The sequence below is a fragment of the Tachyglossus aculeatus genome, chromosome 20, assembly GCF_015852505.1.
Source record: "Tachyglossus aculeatus isolate mTacAcu1 chromosome 20, mTacAcu1.pri, whole genome shotgun sequence".
Classification (NCBI taxonomy): Eukaryota; Metazoa; Chordata; class Mammalia; order Monotremata; family Tachyglossidae; genus Tachyglossus; species Tachyglossus aculeatus.
The window spans coordinates 6,037,011-6,051,712 of NC_052085.1; the positions used below are offsets into that span (position 1 = coordinate 6,037,011).

General features: G+C 41.0%; 1 protein-coding gene across 6 annotated transcripts in view; it reads right to left on the reverse strand.

Moving 5' to 3' along the window:
- The window catches only part of DCLK1 (doublecortin like kinase 1), a 214,873-nt gene that overhangs the window by 70,157 nt on the left and 130,014 nt on the right, over window positions 1-14,702 (reverse strand). For 3 of the 6 annotated variants that reach the window (XM_038761721.1, XM_038761723.1, XM_038761722.1), the window contains exon 6: window positions 9,282-9,376. In XM_038761721.1, coding sequence (XP_038617649.1) covers window positions 9,282-9,376 — 95 coding nt within the window. Of the gene's footprint in view, window positions 1-1,650; window positions 3,881-9,281; window positions 9,377-10,327; window positions 10,417-14,702 lie in introns of those variants that run through there. The other 3 variants (XM_038761724.1, XM_038761725.1, XM_038761726.1) reach the window with 3 other exon arrangements.

Consider the following 14,702-nt stretch of genomic DNA (forward strand, 5'->3'; position numbering starts at 1 on the left):
ACCACTACCATATAAGCAAACGTACAGGCCCTAGCAAGAGGAATATAAATATGCATGCAGGTAGGTATGTATGTGTAAGAATGTGTATATGGTATAGTTATCCAATGAACACATATATATGCACCTATACTCATAAGTCCATTACATAAATTGGATAACAGTTGAAAGCATACTATACTATTAATATGGAATATTGCATTTCAAAAGAACCTGCACTGTTTTCCTATTAGCTACCACATATTTTGTTACTATCAAACATTCAAGACCACTGAAAAGTCTTCACATCTAAATACCCTTCACTTCCATTTCAACTGCATTTTGACTGAATAATCCTGATGAAAATTGCTATGTCATCAGCATTCATACAACTATAAAACACCTTGGCATACAGGTATTTACAATGCATTACCTGTACCAAGCAAAATAATGTTAAAACACAAGCAGGTACTTTTATTTTAGAGTTGACAATGCATGGAGACTGCACTGTTGAGTCTTCAAATAATATCTCTTCATTTGGCAGAACAGTAAACCTATTACAGATGTTTTCCCATAAGGTTGCATACTAATTTTGACCACCACACCATCACCAGAAATATGCCTGTGCTGAAATTCACGACATGAAGATATTACATGGAAAGCTATGAGTCACAGCCAGTAACTTTAAGGCTGTATGAAATACTGCATTTTACCATTTTATATTGCATACATACGCATAAATACTCAGTAAGATATACACAACAACACAGAGCCCTGCAGATTCGAATAAAACATGCACACACCTGAAGAGAGATCCATTGCCAGCCATCTATAACAGGCTCAGTAGCACAGTAATTTCAACCTCTAAAATATAATTTCCAAGCTTCTTACTACTGGTACATCACTATGTTCACTATAAATGATATAGGTTGAATGCTAATCAAGAAAGGGTGCAGCAAAACGTAATCCTGCTGGTTGTTATAGTGTATAGATTGGTTAGTGGATGTACCAGCCAAGTTTCCACAGCAGTTGGGAAACAAATGTTCAAAAATCATTTTTTAAGACAGCATATTTACACAGGTCTGCCTAGTTGGGGGTCACAATGGCAATTCAAAATATTCACAGAGCAATAGAGGAGCAAACATTTTACTTCTTTTCCTACAGTTAACCGACACAACCAAAAAACAATGCTGTATGAACTTCAGAACCCACCTTGTGTTCACGCATGACTACATGCTTTACTACTGGGTTTTTAAAATGCTGAAAGCAGGGAAATCTTTATTAACAAATGTTTTACACATGTGCATGAGCTTTCGATAATTGTTCAATCTCTCCAGAGCAAGAAAAATTCAGTAAAAAGGGAAAGAATTGAAAAAAACGTTAAAACCGCCAAGATTCTGGAGTACCCTTTGACATAGTCGAAGTGGCCAGAAAGAAAAAAAGTAAAAGGCTTTCAAACCAAAGTTTGGCAATTTGCAAGCAAATTTTTAAGTGTTGACGGAACTCCAGTTCTGTTCCACCAATGACCTGAAATCTTATGGCTTGTTGCTAAGAAATATTTTGTAATAGAATTACACTCCTTTGGGGAGGATCTCAGAGTTTGCAATTTTAACCTCTGTAGGGCATTCACTTCAACCATAAATTATATATATATATAATTGAGATATACTTATATTGTCCCTGAACAATCTTTTAAAAAAGATCACGTGTTTTGAGAGATCAAATGCTGGGAAGGCAGCATTTGCTTTGGAGCAAACTGGGTGGAACGTTAGCTGGAGAATCTATCAACAATTACCACTGACCCCGTCTCTTGGCCATATCTCAGCAAGCCATGGAATTCAGATCATTGGGAAAATCCGGCACCTATCCAAACTAACAACAACAACAACAAAACCCATTTGATGGACTTTTCTAAGCAGTTGTTGCCCATAAATTTGACAGGGAGAGAAGTCATGTAATCAGAATCTATTTTCTTTATGGATGAATTGTGACATTCCCTTCCCCCCCTCCATAATTACCTACATTTACAGTTTCACTGCTTTCTCTGCATTTTTGTCAGTTTAGTGGATTGCATGGAAAACTTCTATGAAACCAACTGAATTAAATAATGCATCTTACAAAGACATAACCAGAGCAGACAGGAGCACAGGCAACCTCACAGACGTTTACTATTTCAGCTAAAACAAAGCAGCCTTTTGATCTCCGCAGGAGTCTCGGTTAATTTCTATTGGAAACAGTTTGAAAACCGAAAGTGTGGGGCAGGTATTATGAACTGTTCTTTCAAATGGGAACGGCTCAGTTTGTGTTTCTTGAATAACTTGCCAGATCAGTATCTCAGTCTCCTCAACTCTCTGCAAATGATGGGACAGCAAAATACTCATTACTTAAATAAGTGCAAATTTCCTGATTTCTGTTGCCTGGCATTTTACTCGGTTGGAATATTTGATTCTGTTGTAGGTGTGATGATAACAAATTCGACTATAAAACAGATGGTAGAATCTGCTAGTCGCACGATCATTATCAAGACTATAAATTAGATGATTTTTAAGAACTGAAATGACTGAATCCTCCATCTTGAATTAGATTTTTAAAAGTTTTAAGTCTACAATCCAATTTCCAAGCCATCCCATTACTCAATAAGACTGGTGAATATATCGCCTACTGAGATATTTCATAACTTTAAAATAATAACAAATCATGCCTCAACTCATGAATTGCTAGTGATTCAGCTAAAGGTGAATACAATCAATATCAAAGTTAGAGTAACATTCAACTCTATAAATGCTAGTTTAAATCTACCATTAATGGCTAATTATTTCAAAATGAAGCACTGAAGAGCAGAATTAATAGGTAAATGCTAAACAAATGGCTGTATTAGCAGACTAGCTAAGCACAAAAGGAGTTTTGCATATTAATAGTTCAAAAAACAGATCTAGAAATGATCAGAAGGGGGACAGGTATTAGGAAACTCATTTATAAAACCTCCTCTTGGAAGGCTTTCTACAGTTCAAATAGGTTTCTTGGAAGAGGCCCAGGATTCAGTTTCTTTGTGTTGAAGTCTGAGCCTTCACATGACTGAAAAGAACACATGGGTCTGAGGGGAAAATAAGAACACTGAGCACAATGCCACTGGCTAAAGTTAGTCCTGAGGACATTTGGTAGCATTTATATATTGAAAAAAGAAAAATCCAACCAGAGGACTTTCTTTTCTAAAGTTTTCTTATCAATTGAAACAAGACAGGTCGTGGTGTAGGATCTCACACAAATCCATTCTTTGCCTTAGGAGCAAATTTTTCCTTAGAAGTCTTATACTGTAAAAAGACTATGAATCCATTGTTCCGAGGACAGAGTTTCCCCAAAAAAGAGTCCCAATTACTTCCTTGCTCTTTAACCATGGCCCTTTTAATGAACAAGCCATGCATGACAGGGTGCAGGGTATGTCTGATGGTGTCATAATCTGTTCACCCACAATATAGAAGACGGTATCCTAATCTCTACATTGTGCATGAAAACCTATCAAAGATGTGAATCTAGCTTGCTGATTCGTCTTGAAAATATGTCCCTAATTCACATTCGCTTGTTGTGAACTTCGCCTAACCGAACTTTACACCAAATGACAGTGTACCAAATAGTTTTTTTCATTTAATTAACTCATTTATAAAAGGACTGAAAAACTATTACAAGGGCATAAAATACTCAAAACAACTAATTTGGTAAAAGGTCTGGACCTACAATTTCACAAGTGCATATGCAAAACTCTTTTGTGTGTTTTGTTGTTAAACCTTCTCTTAGCAAAAGTTAAACCTTCACCAAATCACAAACCATATACATTGCTCCATTTTCTCTTTTACATTGAGTCTCCTACTGAGTCCAAATCATCCGCAGAGAGAGGGTGATACAGGTCCTGAAAGATGAAGTGCAGTACAGATTTGTTTACTGTGTTCTTGGGATGAACCATCCCTGTCTTTACACTGGGCAGTGAACTATAGCAAGAGTCCTGGACTCACTTGAAATTATCTTTCAGGTGCTTAAATCAACAGACTAAATGATAGAGGAACAAAACGATCATTTGACGTGTACGCCGTATTGTCAATGCACTCCTTCAGTTGTGCTTTCCTTCTGAAACCTAGAAAAGGGTAGTCTCACAGCTACTGAGGTTTTGTCTGATATACGTTTTAATCACCTACTGGAATCTGGTTCTTCCCCTTGTGGGTGGAAAAAGACTGGGCTTACCCTCTCATTCTGAATGTCAAGATCTGAATACCAAGGGGACAGTTCAGATGCTGTAGTTGCAAGTAAGAGTACACCTGGGTAAGTACTGCTGCTTCCTCAAAATTTTGCCTCTGAAAAGAAAAAGCATGCAAATCCCTTCCCTCCTCCTGTGCTGTAGCCAGGCAACCAGCTCATTTCAGCAGTGGGAGAGAGAGGGAGAGGGGAAGGAGAGGAGACAGGAAAGAGGGGAGAGGGAGACAGCATACACGTCTGGAGTAGGCTTCGTTTCTACTTCGCACCACCCACTCTTAGCATCCGTTGACTGATCGGATAATGTACAAAAGCCAGGGATGTGGGAGGATAATGGGTAGCTTCATTCAACCTACACAAGACAACATGTTTCTTGCTGATGTTCAATATTAAGAAGTGGGACCGCAAGGGATATCCATGAGAAAGAGCAACATGCATACCCAAGTCAAGGGCTTTTAAATTGCGAATTAAATACAAGAATTGGGGACAAAGAGGGATTAGAAATGTCTGCTGTGTTGGCAGTGATACACGTTGTCAGTTCCCACACGTTACCTTAGGGAAAAAAGCACCAGAGGTATGGAACAAGAATTGTGTTATACTGTCATTCAACTATGTCAAAATGAGTACACGGCAACATAATAGCCTAGATTCAAGGAATACTAGGTAGAAGAACAAGAGATGATCACCTCCATTTCCCCTGGATAGAAAAGGGAACTATTAAAAACCAAAGCAAAACAAAAAAATGAAGTTTCAATCTTCTCATATTAACCTGTCTTCTGCTTTAAATAGGGGGGAGCAACCCACTTTTCCTGCTCTGTTGCTACGCAACAGAGACCGAAGAATAGATATAAGTAGCTAATGTTTTCCTATTTACAGTGTAAAGAATCAATTTATTCTTTTATGCTTCTTCCTATAAACATATACTTCAATGTATTCTATATTTTTGCTATAACCATCAAGGGAGAGCATATGCTACTATTCTTAAGACAACTTATTATGATGACAGCCACAAAGGTTTTTAGGGATATTCTAGAACAATTGTGAGTGGGAGGGATTATTTTTGCAGATGCCTCTACAGCAAGATAAAAGGGGGACTCCCACTCAAGATAAATATGCAAAGCACCTTTACTTGGAAAGGTGTAAAGAGGCAAATGTTCACCTGTGACCTTTGCTAAAAAAATAGAAGACCCTAAATAGAATCCCTAATAAGAGACAGACATTAATCTCTCCAAGTCCCTTAGATCCGGGTACATGAATGACTAAATCATTCCGGACAGCTGGTGTCTAAGACTCAACCAATCCCCTTAGTGATCCAACCCAGAATTTGAAAATATACTAAAAGCCTTTGGTCCCACTGAAATCTCCACTTTAAAGTAATGAAACCCATTCCTCTTGATTGATTGTCAGTGGATGTGAAGGCACCAGGAGAAAGAGAAGTTCAATTCTCTGTTTTGTAGAGCTTAGCAACATGGGGTTATATAGGTTGAAAATGCCCCTCTTGAGACTACAATCATTATTTCGTTGTACTTACAGCACCTTAGCCCAGAGTCCTTTAAAATAGTGAGATTAGAGTTCATTGACCATGCCTTCATAAATCAGACATGTTTGGGGTACGAAAATTCATTCTGGGGTCAAATCTGCCCAAGTGAAATGCCAGTTGGCATTCATAATTGAACCCTGAAGACCAGACCAGTGTCCTGGGAACCATTATTGGACGCAATAACAAAAGCATTCCACAAGAATTCAGTTTAATGTTTTTCAGCCCCACGATTCTGAACTGCAACAGAAAATTCCCCACTTATTTCCTGGCTAATGACTCAAATGCCACTTGAAAAAGGCAGAATCTACAGAATGTTTTCAAACTAGAATTGAATTTTCTCCACACAGACACACATGGACAATCAAGTTCTTTGTACAGTGCTCTGCACACAGTAATTGCTCAATATGAACAATTGATGGAGTGATAGAACTCTGGTCTAGGATTGGCCTGATATTTTAGGGTTAGTCATCCTCTCCTGGGGAGAGCAGCAGATCAGCAGAATGGTAGATAAGTAGAACGAGAAGCAGTGTTGCCTAATGGATAGAGCACAGGCTTGGGAGTCAGAAGGACCTGGGTTCTAATCCCAGCTGCTCAACCAGTTGTCTGCTGTGTGACCGTGGGCAAGTCACTTTACTTCTCTGGCCCTCAGTTACCTCATCCGTCAAATGGGGGTTAAGGCTGAGAGCCCCGTGTGGGACATGGACTGTGTCTAACCTGGTTACCTTGTATACTTAGAACAGTGCCTGACACATAGGAAGTGCTTAAAAAATACCATAAAAAGGAAGAACAACAGTAACAACAATAAAAAAAAAACGCAGTCCCCATCTAGACTATAAACTTGTTGTGGGCAGGGAAAGTGCTGGCTTGGTGGAAAAAGCCCGGGCTTGGGAGTCAGAGGTCATGGGTTTTAATCCCGGCTCCATTACTTGTCTGCTGTGTGACCTTGGGCAAGTCACCTCACTTCTCTGTGCCTCAGTTCCCTCATCTTTAAAATGGGGATTAAGACTGTGAGCCCCACATGGGACAACCTGATTACCTAGTATCTACCCCAGTGCTTAGAACAGTGCTTGGCACATAGTAAGCACTTAACAAATACCATCGTCATTATTATTATTACCAACTGTTTTATATTGTATTTTTCCCAAGCTCTTAACACAGAGCTCTTTCCACACAATAAGCACTCAACAAATATGATTGACTTATCTGAGAATTGCTTGGGTTCTTCACAGTTGTATATGGAATTTAGGAACAATGCCTGAAAAATGGACTCCCTCGGTGCTTATTTCCAAGCAGGAAACCAACCCCTCTGCAAGAGGCTTTCCACCATAAAATTAAGGGATGACTCAAGCTCGTTGTGGGCGAGGGATTGTGATGACCAACTAACTCTGATGTACTGTACTTTCCCAAAAGCTCAGTATACAGTGGTCTGCACACAGTAAGAGCTCAATAAATCCCACTGATCGTCCCTTCTTTTTGTGGCTCAAAATGGTGAACTGCTCCACAACCCCAGGAAAATAAAACAGTAGCCACAATTGCAGCTGAGAAGTTGACCACTACAGAAACAATCCAAGTGAATTAGAGGTTTCTCCCACCCACCAAGTCCCAAACCAGGAAGAGAAGAGTGAGACCTCAAATGCCTTATTTCACTTGGGAGTCAACCAGAAGCATGACTCATGAGTTAATTTTAAAGTAGCCAGTCAAAGCAACTCAATGCAAAAAGTCCAACTATTTAGCACAGTATCTCCAAGAGGCCTTGCTTGAAGGTACCAATGTTCAGTAGGTTTAAAAATAAGTATCCCCTTTAAGGCTCTTTTCGTTTTACCAACTCTCTTCTTGAGCCATGCAGTGGGGCTGAGTGGCAAGAGCCTGGGCTTGGGAGGTCGTGAGTTCTAATCCTGGCTCCATCATTCATTTATTCATTCAATCGTATTTATTGAGCGCTTACTGTGTGCAGAGCACTGTACTAAGTACAAGTACAGTTCATACACTCATTCATTCACTTATCAACGGTGTGACTTTGGGCAAGTCATTTTACTTCTCTGTGCCTCAGTTACTTCATCTATAAAATGGGGATAAAGACTGTGAGCCCCACATGGGACCCAATTCCTTGTATCTCCCCCAGCGCTCAGAACAGTGCTTGGCACATAGTAAGCACTTAACAAATACCATTATTATTATTATCTCCATCCCCCGTCTTACCTCCTTCCCTTCACCACAGCACCTGTATATATGTATATATGTTTGTACATATTTATTACTCTATTTATTTTACTTGTACATACCTATTCTATTTATTTTATTTTGTTAATATGTTTGGGTTTGTTCTCTGTCTCCTCCTTCTAGACTGTGAGCCCACTGTTGGGTTGGGACTGTCTCTATATGTTGCCAACTTGTACTTCCCAAGTGCTTAGTACAGTGCTGTGCACACAGTAAGCGCTCAATAAATACAATTGATTGATTGATTATTATTATTATTACTTGATATGATGATCTCTGATATGCAGGTTGATATGAGGGTGCACAGCCACGAACACCCACCCACCCACCCACCCAAACCTGTCCTGGTCCACACATTCAATCGTATTTACTGAGCGCTTACTGTATGCAGGGGTTCTTCCTGGAAGGGGACAGGATAGAGATTGTTCGTCTTAATCTCTTTTCTATTAGAATGATGGAACGAGAATGCCCTGCACACTCTTCATCCTCGTTTTGGAGATACCCCAATATTTCTGGATTCCAACTGAAGAGAATCCAATGTTTTGGTAAGACAACACTACGAAGAGATTGCAACCAGCCAACAATCCCTCATGAGGGAAAATGTAGGCTCCATTCATAAATCAGGTCTCCCTCTAGTGATGATGATGATGATGATTAGGCATTTATTATGTGCTTACTATGTGCAAGGCACTGTTCTAAGCACTGGGGAGATTACAAGGTGAACAGGTTGTCCCACGTGGGGCTCACAGTCTTAATCCCCATTTTACAGATGAGGTAACTGAAGCACAGAGAAGTGAAGTGACTTGCCCAAAGTCACACAGCTGACAAGTGGCGGGGCTGGGATTTGAACCCATCACCTCTGACTCCAAAGTCCGTGCTCTTTCCACTGAGCCACGCTGCTTCTCTAGTAGCTGCACCTGACCTACTGCCACCTTGACCCTGAGAAAGTTTGGAGGAAACCTCAAGCCCCCTCGACAACATCATTCACATTTTCTTCTTTACACTGATCGACACATACGCAATGCTAGTGCAAGGGACACCACACCTCTAGCAGGAAAACAAGGAAACATGAGCCCATTTGTAGCCCTAAATCCCTCAAGGTGAATATATTTTTGCCGTATCTGTCGAAGCCACCCAAATCCCGGCAGCCGTAAAATACAATACCTGTGCGGCAAGAACTTTAGCCAATAATTCCCACCTAAAGTTGCTCTGGACACATGAACACTTTCGGAGAAAGGGATCTGACAGCCCCTGCACCCGATGCTTGTTCAGAAGATCTCAAAAAGGAGTTTTCTTATGTTCTTACCCTCTGCTTCCGCAGGCTTCCTGGGCTGGTTGGCGATGGGCTTGGAGACTTCCCAGACCGGGGGGTGGAGAGTTGACTACCAGGAGTTCCATTTACTGAAGTACAGAGAATCAGAAAGACAAACACAGGGATACTGTAAATACTCTTCACATCGACTCACCCTCTCACTTGTGTGAGGAAAGTTGTCTTCAAAACAATTTGCCTAAATGCCAAAAACCCTTCCTTAAAAGCAATGTACTTGTTACTACTTTTAGATATTCTCATTTATGAACAAAAATGCCACTGCAGGTTTTAGGGTTCACCTGTTTTCTTAACCCTGTGTTGAATACAGCAGTAACTTACATAACACAGTCTCACTAAACAAGCCTTTACACAAAATACACTTTTCATAAAACTCTCTGAAAATTTATCATCAGGGATGAGGTTTACTGTTTTAATTCAGTTTATGAACTCAATGTCTTTGGCTGAATTAGTTTCCAGTCTCCCAGCATTACAAATCAAGACGGTCATCGCTAATGGGTGATATGCATATATAGTGATTTACTTGCTGAATCAAATTGCTATAGTTCAGTAGTTATTTACCCACTGTCCCAGGAGATTCCTCCACTGAATGGCACCTCAGAACAAATTCCAAAGGACTTGGCTGTGCCCAGAACAAAATCGTCTCCCAGACACTTCACAACAGGACACTGATTCACTTTTAGTGAAAATGCAAACTCCCCTCCCATATGTAAATACATTCAATTAAGATTTTCCCCATCATCTAGCCTTGTCTGCCAGAATAGTAAATATTGAGGCTATAAACAATCAGCTATTTGGTGTTTCCATCTCTGATTGACTGATTCTATTTAAAAACTGTTTTAAGCCCTGAAAGAAGTTCCCAGAATGACACACACAGCTACATACAAACTGGCTAAGATCGGTAGGTAAATAAGAGCAGTGCTACAATTCATTTATTTTAGCAATGAACAAACTTAAAGGAGCAATAAAACCCATGAATTTGGAGTTGTACAGAAACACGGAGACCAACAACGCATCTATCTTACCTTCTATAAGTTCTAACATGGGCACAGTCAGTAGTGAACCTAAACCCCGGCAAGAAGAAAAATCCTTGCCCAGCACTAAGCCAAGCTGTAACGGAAATGGAAAGCAGTGGGATTGGTTGGGGAGAGCCGGGGCGGCTGCTTGCAGAGCAAGCTGAATGAGATGCGGGATTCATCGGCAGATGCCTTTTCTGCGTAAGGCTGACGTCTTCTGAGCAGCAGTGGGAGGTGCAGGTGTTGTCTCGGGGCTTCATCAAAGGTGGCAATTTAGCATAATGCCACCATTTCAGAGCCGGGATCCACTGCCCCCCTACCCTGATATCCCGGAAGCCCCAAAAGCTGAAGCAACTGCCACACACTGAATCACAATGAGTCGCCTTTCGGGGGCAGTTCACCCAAAATGCCTCATCTGACAAATCTAAACGACACCACTTGTAAAAACCTTAGCTGACTGAGATGTCCTGGCAATACCCTCTCCACAGGATTCAGGACCGGGAGTCAGATATTTATGGACAGTGTGTTAAGTAATCAATTGATCAATCAGTGGAATTTAGCTATGGTTTGCTGTGTGCAGAGTTTACTGGAGTTGGAAGACCCGAACTCTACCCTCAAGGAGCTTACAATCTAGCTGGGGAGACAGACATTAAAATAATTTAGAGCTAGGGGAACCAGTATAAGGATATGGGCACAGGTGCGGTGGGGGGGAGTATCTAAGTGCTTAGGAAGTTCAAACCCAAGTGCACAGGTGACACAGAAGGGAGACAAAGAACGGTGGGGAGATGAAGTTAGGAAAGGCTTTCTAGAGAAGATATAATTTCAGTATGTTTGAAGATGTGGGGAAAGGCATTTCATCAGCTATGGAGAGGGAGGGAGTCCCAGACAGGAGGGAGGACACGAGCACGGGGTTAGTGGCAAAAGGGACAAGAATGAGATACATAGTGCACTGGTGTTTGAGGAGTGAAGTGTGCAGGATGAGTTCTAGCGGGAGAGGAGTGAGGTTAGGTAGGAGGGGAAGAGTTGACTGTCTTAAAACCAATGGCAAAGAGATAGATTTTTACAAAGATTCTGGGGCCACACCCCATGAGAAAAGAACAAGACTTTGGTCATTTTTTGAGAAAAACATGATCTACCCTCTCAGTTATGTACATCAATTTCTATTTCTTCCTTGGATAGGTGTTGCTGGATAGTGGGCTTTTCCAACTACTTGCAGGACATAAAGGAATCACTGAAGGAAGCTGTAATATGCCAGTTAATAGATTCCCAACTCTGGCCCCTGGGCTGATGTTGAAACCCCATCTTGTGTTGGTCGGACAAACAACCACCACAGCATCCCTGACTCCTCTGGAGGCGATCCTTGAGGGGGCAGGGGAGGGGAGGGGCATTTGGGATGAAGGAATCGGATTCACTCCTCACATTGGTCGAGGAACTATGAGCTTCCCCAAATGTGAAGACATCTTTCATGGCACCAGGGGCTTCACTGGAGGAGAAAAAACATCTTATGACATGGGAAGCAGCATGGTCCAATGGGAAAGAGCATGGGCCTGGGTTCTAATCCAAGCTCTGCCTCTTATCTGCAGTATGATTTTAGGCAAGTCATTTCACTGTGCTTCAGTTTCATCACTGGTAAAATGGGGACTCAATATGTATCCTGCCACCTACTTCGACTACGAACTCCAATGTGGCATAGGGATTGTGTCTGACCCGATTAACTTGTATCTATTTCAGTGCCTAGAACGGAGCTTGTCACATACTAAGCACTTAAAATACCATTAAAAAATCCAATAGAAATAAATGTAGAGTTTTGGTTTTCTTCTCTGTAGCTCCCCAAAATTACACTGTTGGAATTCCTACCAACAATATGAATAGTTCTGCAGGATAGAATGGAAACAATTGTATGCCTTGGGCCTAGATCATATGTAGACTGAATCATCAAATTTCCAAAGTAACTTGGGTGCAAAGAGTGAATACTTTTGCTTTATGAAAGAATGCTAGGACATCCTTCACTGCCCATATCAATGCCCTTCTGTGATCTCATGTCATTGCCCCTCTGAAAGCTTACTATTGACAGGGGTCATGTCTGCTAATTCTGCTGCATTGTACTCTCCCAACAGCTTACTACAGTGCTCTGCACATAGTCAGTGATCAATGAATATGATTGATTCCCCACAGAATGCAGTGCCTTTAAGTTCCACATATTCTGCCTGATTTTAGTTCACCAAAAGTTATTTTGTACCTAGGCAGTAATGTCTGTTTTCAAAATAATAACTCTCTGAAGTCATCTCCTATAGAAATGAACTCAAAATGTTATTTTTAATGACTATAAAATGGTTAAGGCACTAGCCACTGGATATTAAAAATCCCCTTAGATGAGGAGGTCATGGCAAATGGCTTAAACAATTCATTTTATGCCTAAATATTTCATCAGGAAGCTGAGAGGTTTGTGAAGTTCGCACTTTCTCCGAGGTCTAGGCAATGTGTGCTAAAAGTAATCGGGATCTAGAAAAGCCTTCTTCAGATTTGGAAGGAATAGAACAGCAGGGAGGATCTTCATTCAAAATAGGCTAATCAGAGCAATAAGGAAATTAATGTTTTCTAAATAAATACTCACTAATAACAGCTACATCCAACATTAATAACTGTGCTTTGTTATTTAAGAATCTCAAAATGCTTTATGAGCACATTGGGAAGGAGCATGGCGTAGTGGAAAGAGCACCGGCCTATGAGTCAGAGATCTGGGTTCTAATTATTGGCTCTGTCAATTGCCTGCTGTGTGACCTCGGGCAAGTTCCTTAACTTCTCCGTGCCTCAGTTTTCTCACATGTAAAATGGGGATTACTGTGACCTCGTTGTGGATAGGGATTGTCACTCTTTATTGCTGTACTGTACTTTTCCAAGCACTTAGTACAGTGCTCTGCACATAAATACGACAGTGAATGAAATACTTCTTCACCCTCTTACTTAGACAGTGATCCCCATTTGGGACAGGGACTGTGTCCAACCTGATGAACTCCCTATTTACCCCAGTGCTTATATCAGTGTCTGACACATAGTAAGCACTTAACAAATTCCATAATGATAACATTCATTAACAGCTAAAGACAAACCACATTCACTCAGTTCTGACATAATGTGTTTTGGTTGGCACAAAGTTGGAAATTAGGGAACATTCACAGATTACCAAAGCCTTTTTGGATACAGTCCGCTGCTGTATTGACTGCAAGCATGAGCACAAAGTTGGGCATGGCGAGTTTACAATGCGGGATTTTCAAGAATGCAGTTCCTACAAGACAGGTGATTTGGAAGCATTTGTCGCATTGTGGCAGAAATGAATTAGAACAGCAAAATCTGGCAGTTTTCTCAAGTTCTTCATGGAATTTATGTTACTGATCTGTAACACAATTTATATTTCTCACTCATGAATGACCCATGCATTGCTCCTTCTCCCATTAAAACTAGAATAGGCCTAGAACAACGCCATACTTGCAGTAAATAGTTAATAAATGTTACTTGAGGGAGCACTTAGCTTTCTCTTCCTTTTTGGAGAATCCTAGAGTTGGAGAAAAGCTCCTAGGTTCATCTATTGCGGCCCCCAGCCTCCAATCAAAACTACAGAAATCTCTCTCCATGAGCATTCCCTCCACGGACCCTTTCAGTCCCCACCACCACCCCGAAAACATTATATTTCCCTTGGGATTCTCTGCTCCATTTTCTCCCTTCTCCACTACTGGCTCCTTGGATCATTCTGGAGATCTCCATTTCCTGAACCCTTTCGCCCTCTTCTCTTTCTGCCACCCTGCTGCCAAAGGGGTGTAATCAAAGGAGTATATTTATATTCAGTCAATCAGTGGCATTTAAAGGGGATGGGGACAGAGAGAATGAAGAGATGGGCAGAGAAAGGAGTCAATACGGAAGGAACAGAGAATCAAGGTGAGTAAAGAGAGGGGAAAGCAGTAGGTTGGGGACAGATAGAAAGAAGGGAGAGGGAAAAGAAAATGAGACCAGAATATCAGGTACTCAATCAATCGACAGTACATACAGAGCACCTATTATGGGTAGATGACTGAACTGGGCACCTACTGTGGTTGGTAGGGTATGATAAAGTTAGTGGCCAGGGTGAGGTGCAACACTGCTTATTTATTTATATCTCCGTCTACCCCTCTACACCCTTTTTATGGTATTTGTCAAGTGATTACTATATACCAGGCACTATACTAAGCACTGATACAAGATAATCAGGTTGGACAAAGTCCATATCCCACATGGGGCTCACAGTCTAAATCCTCATTTTACAGATGAGGTAGCTGTGTCACAGAGACATGAAGTGACTTGCCCAAGGTCACACAACACACATGTGTCAGGGCCAGGATTAGAACCCAGT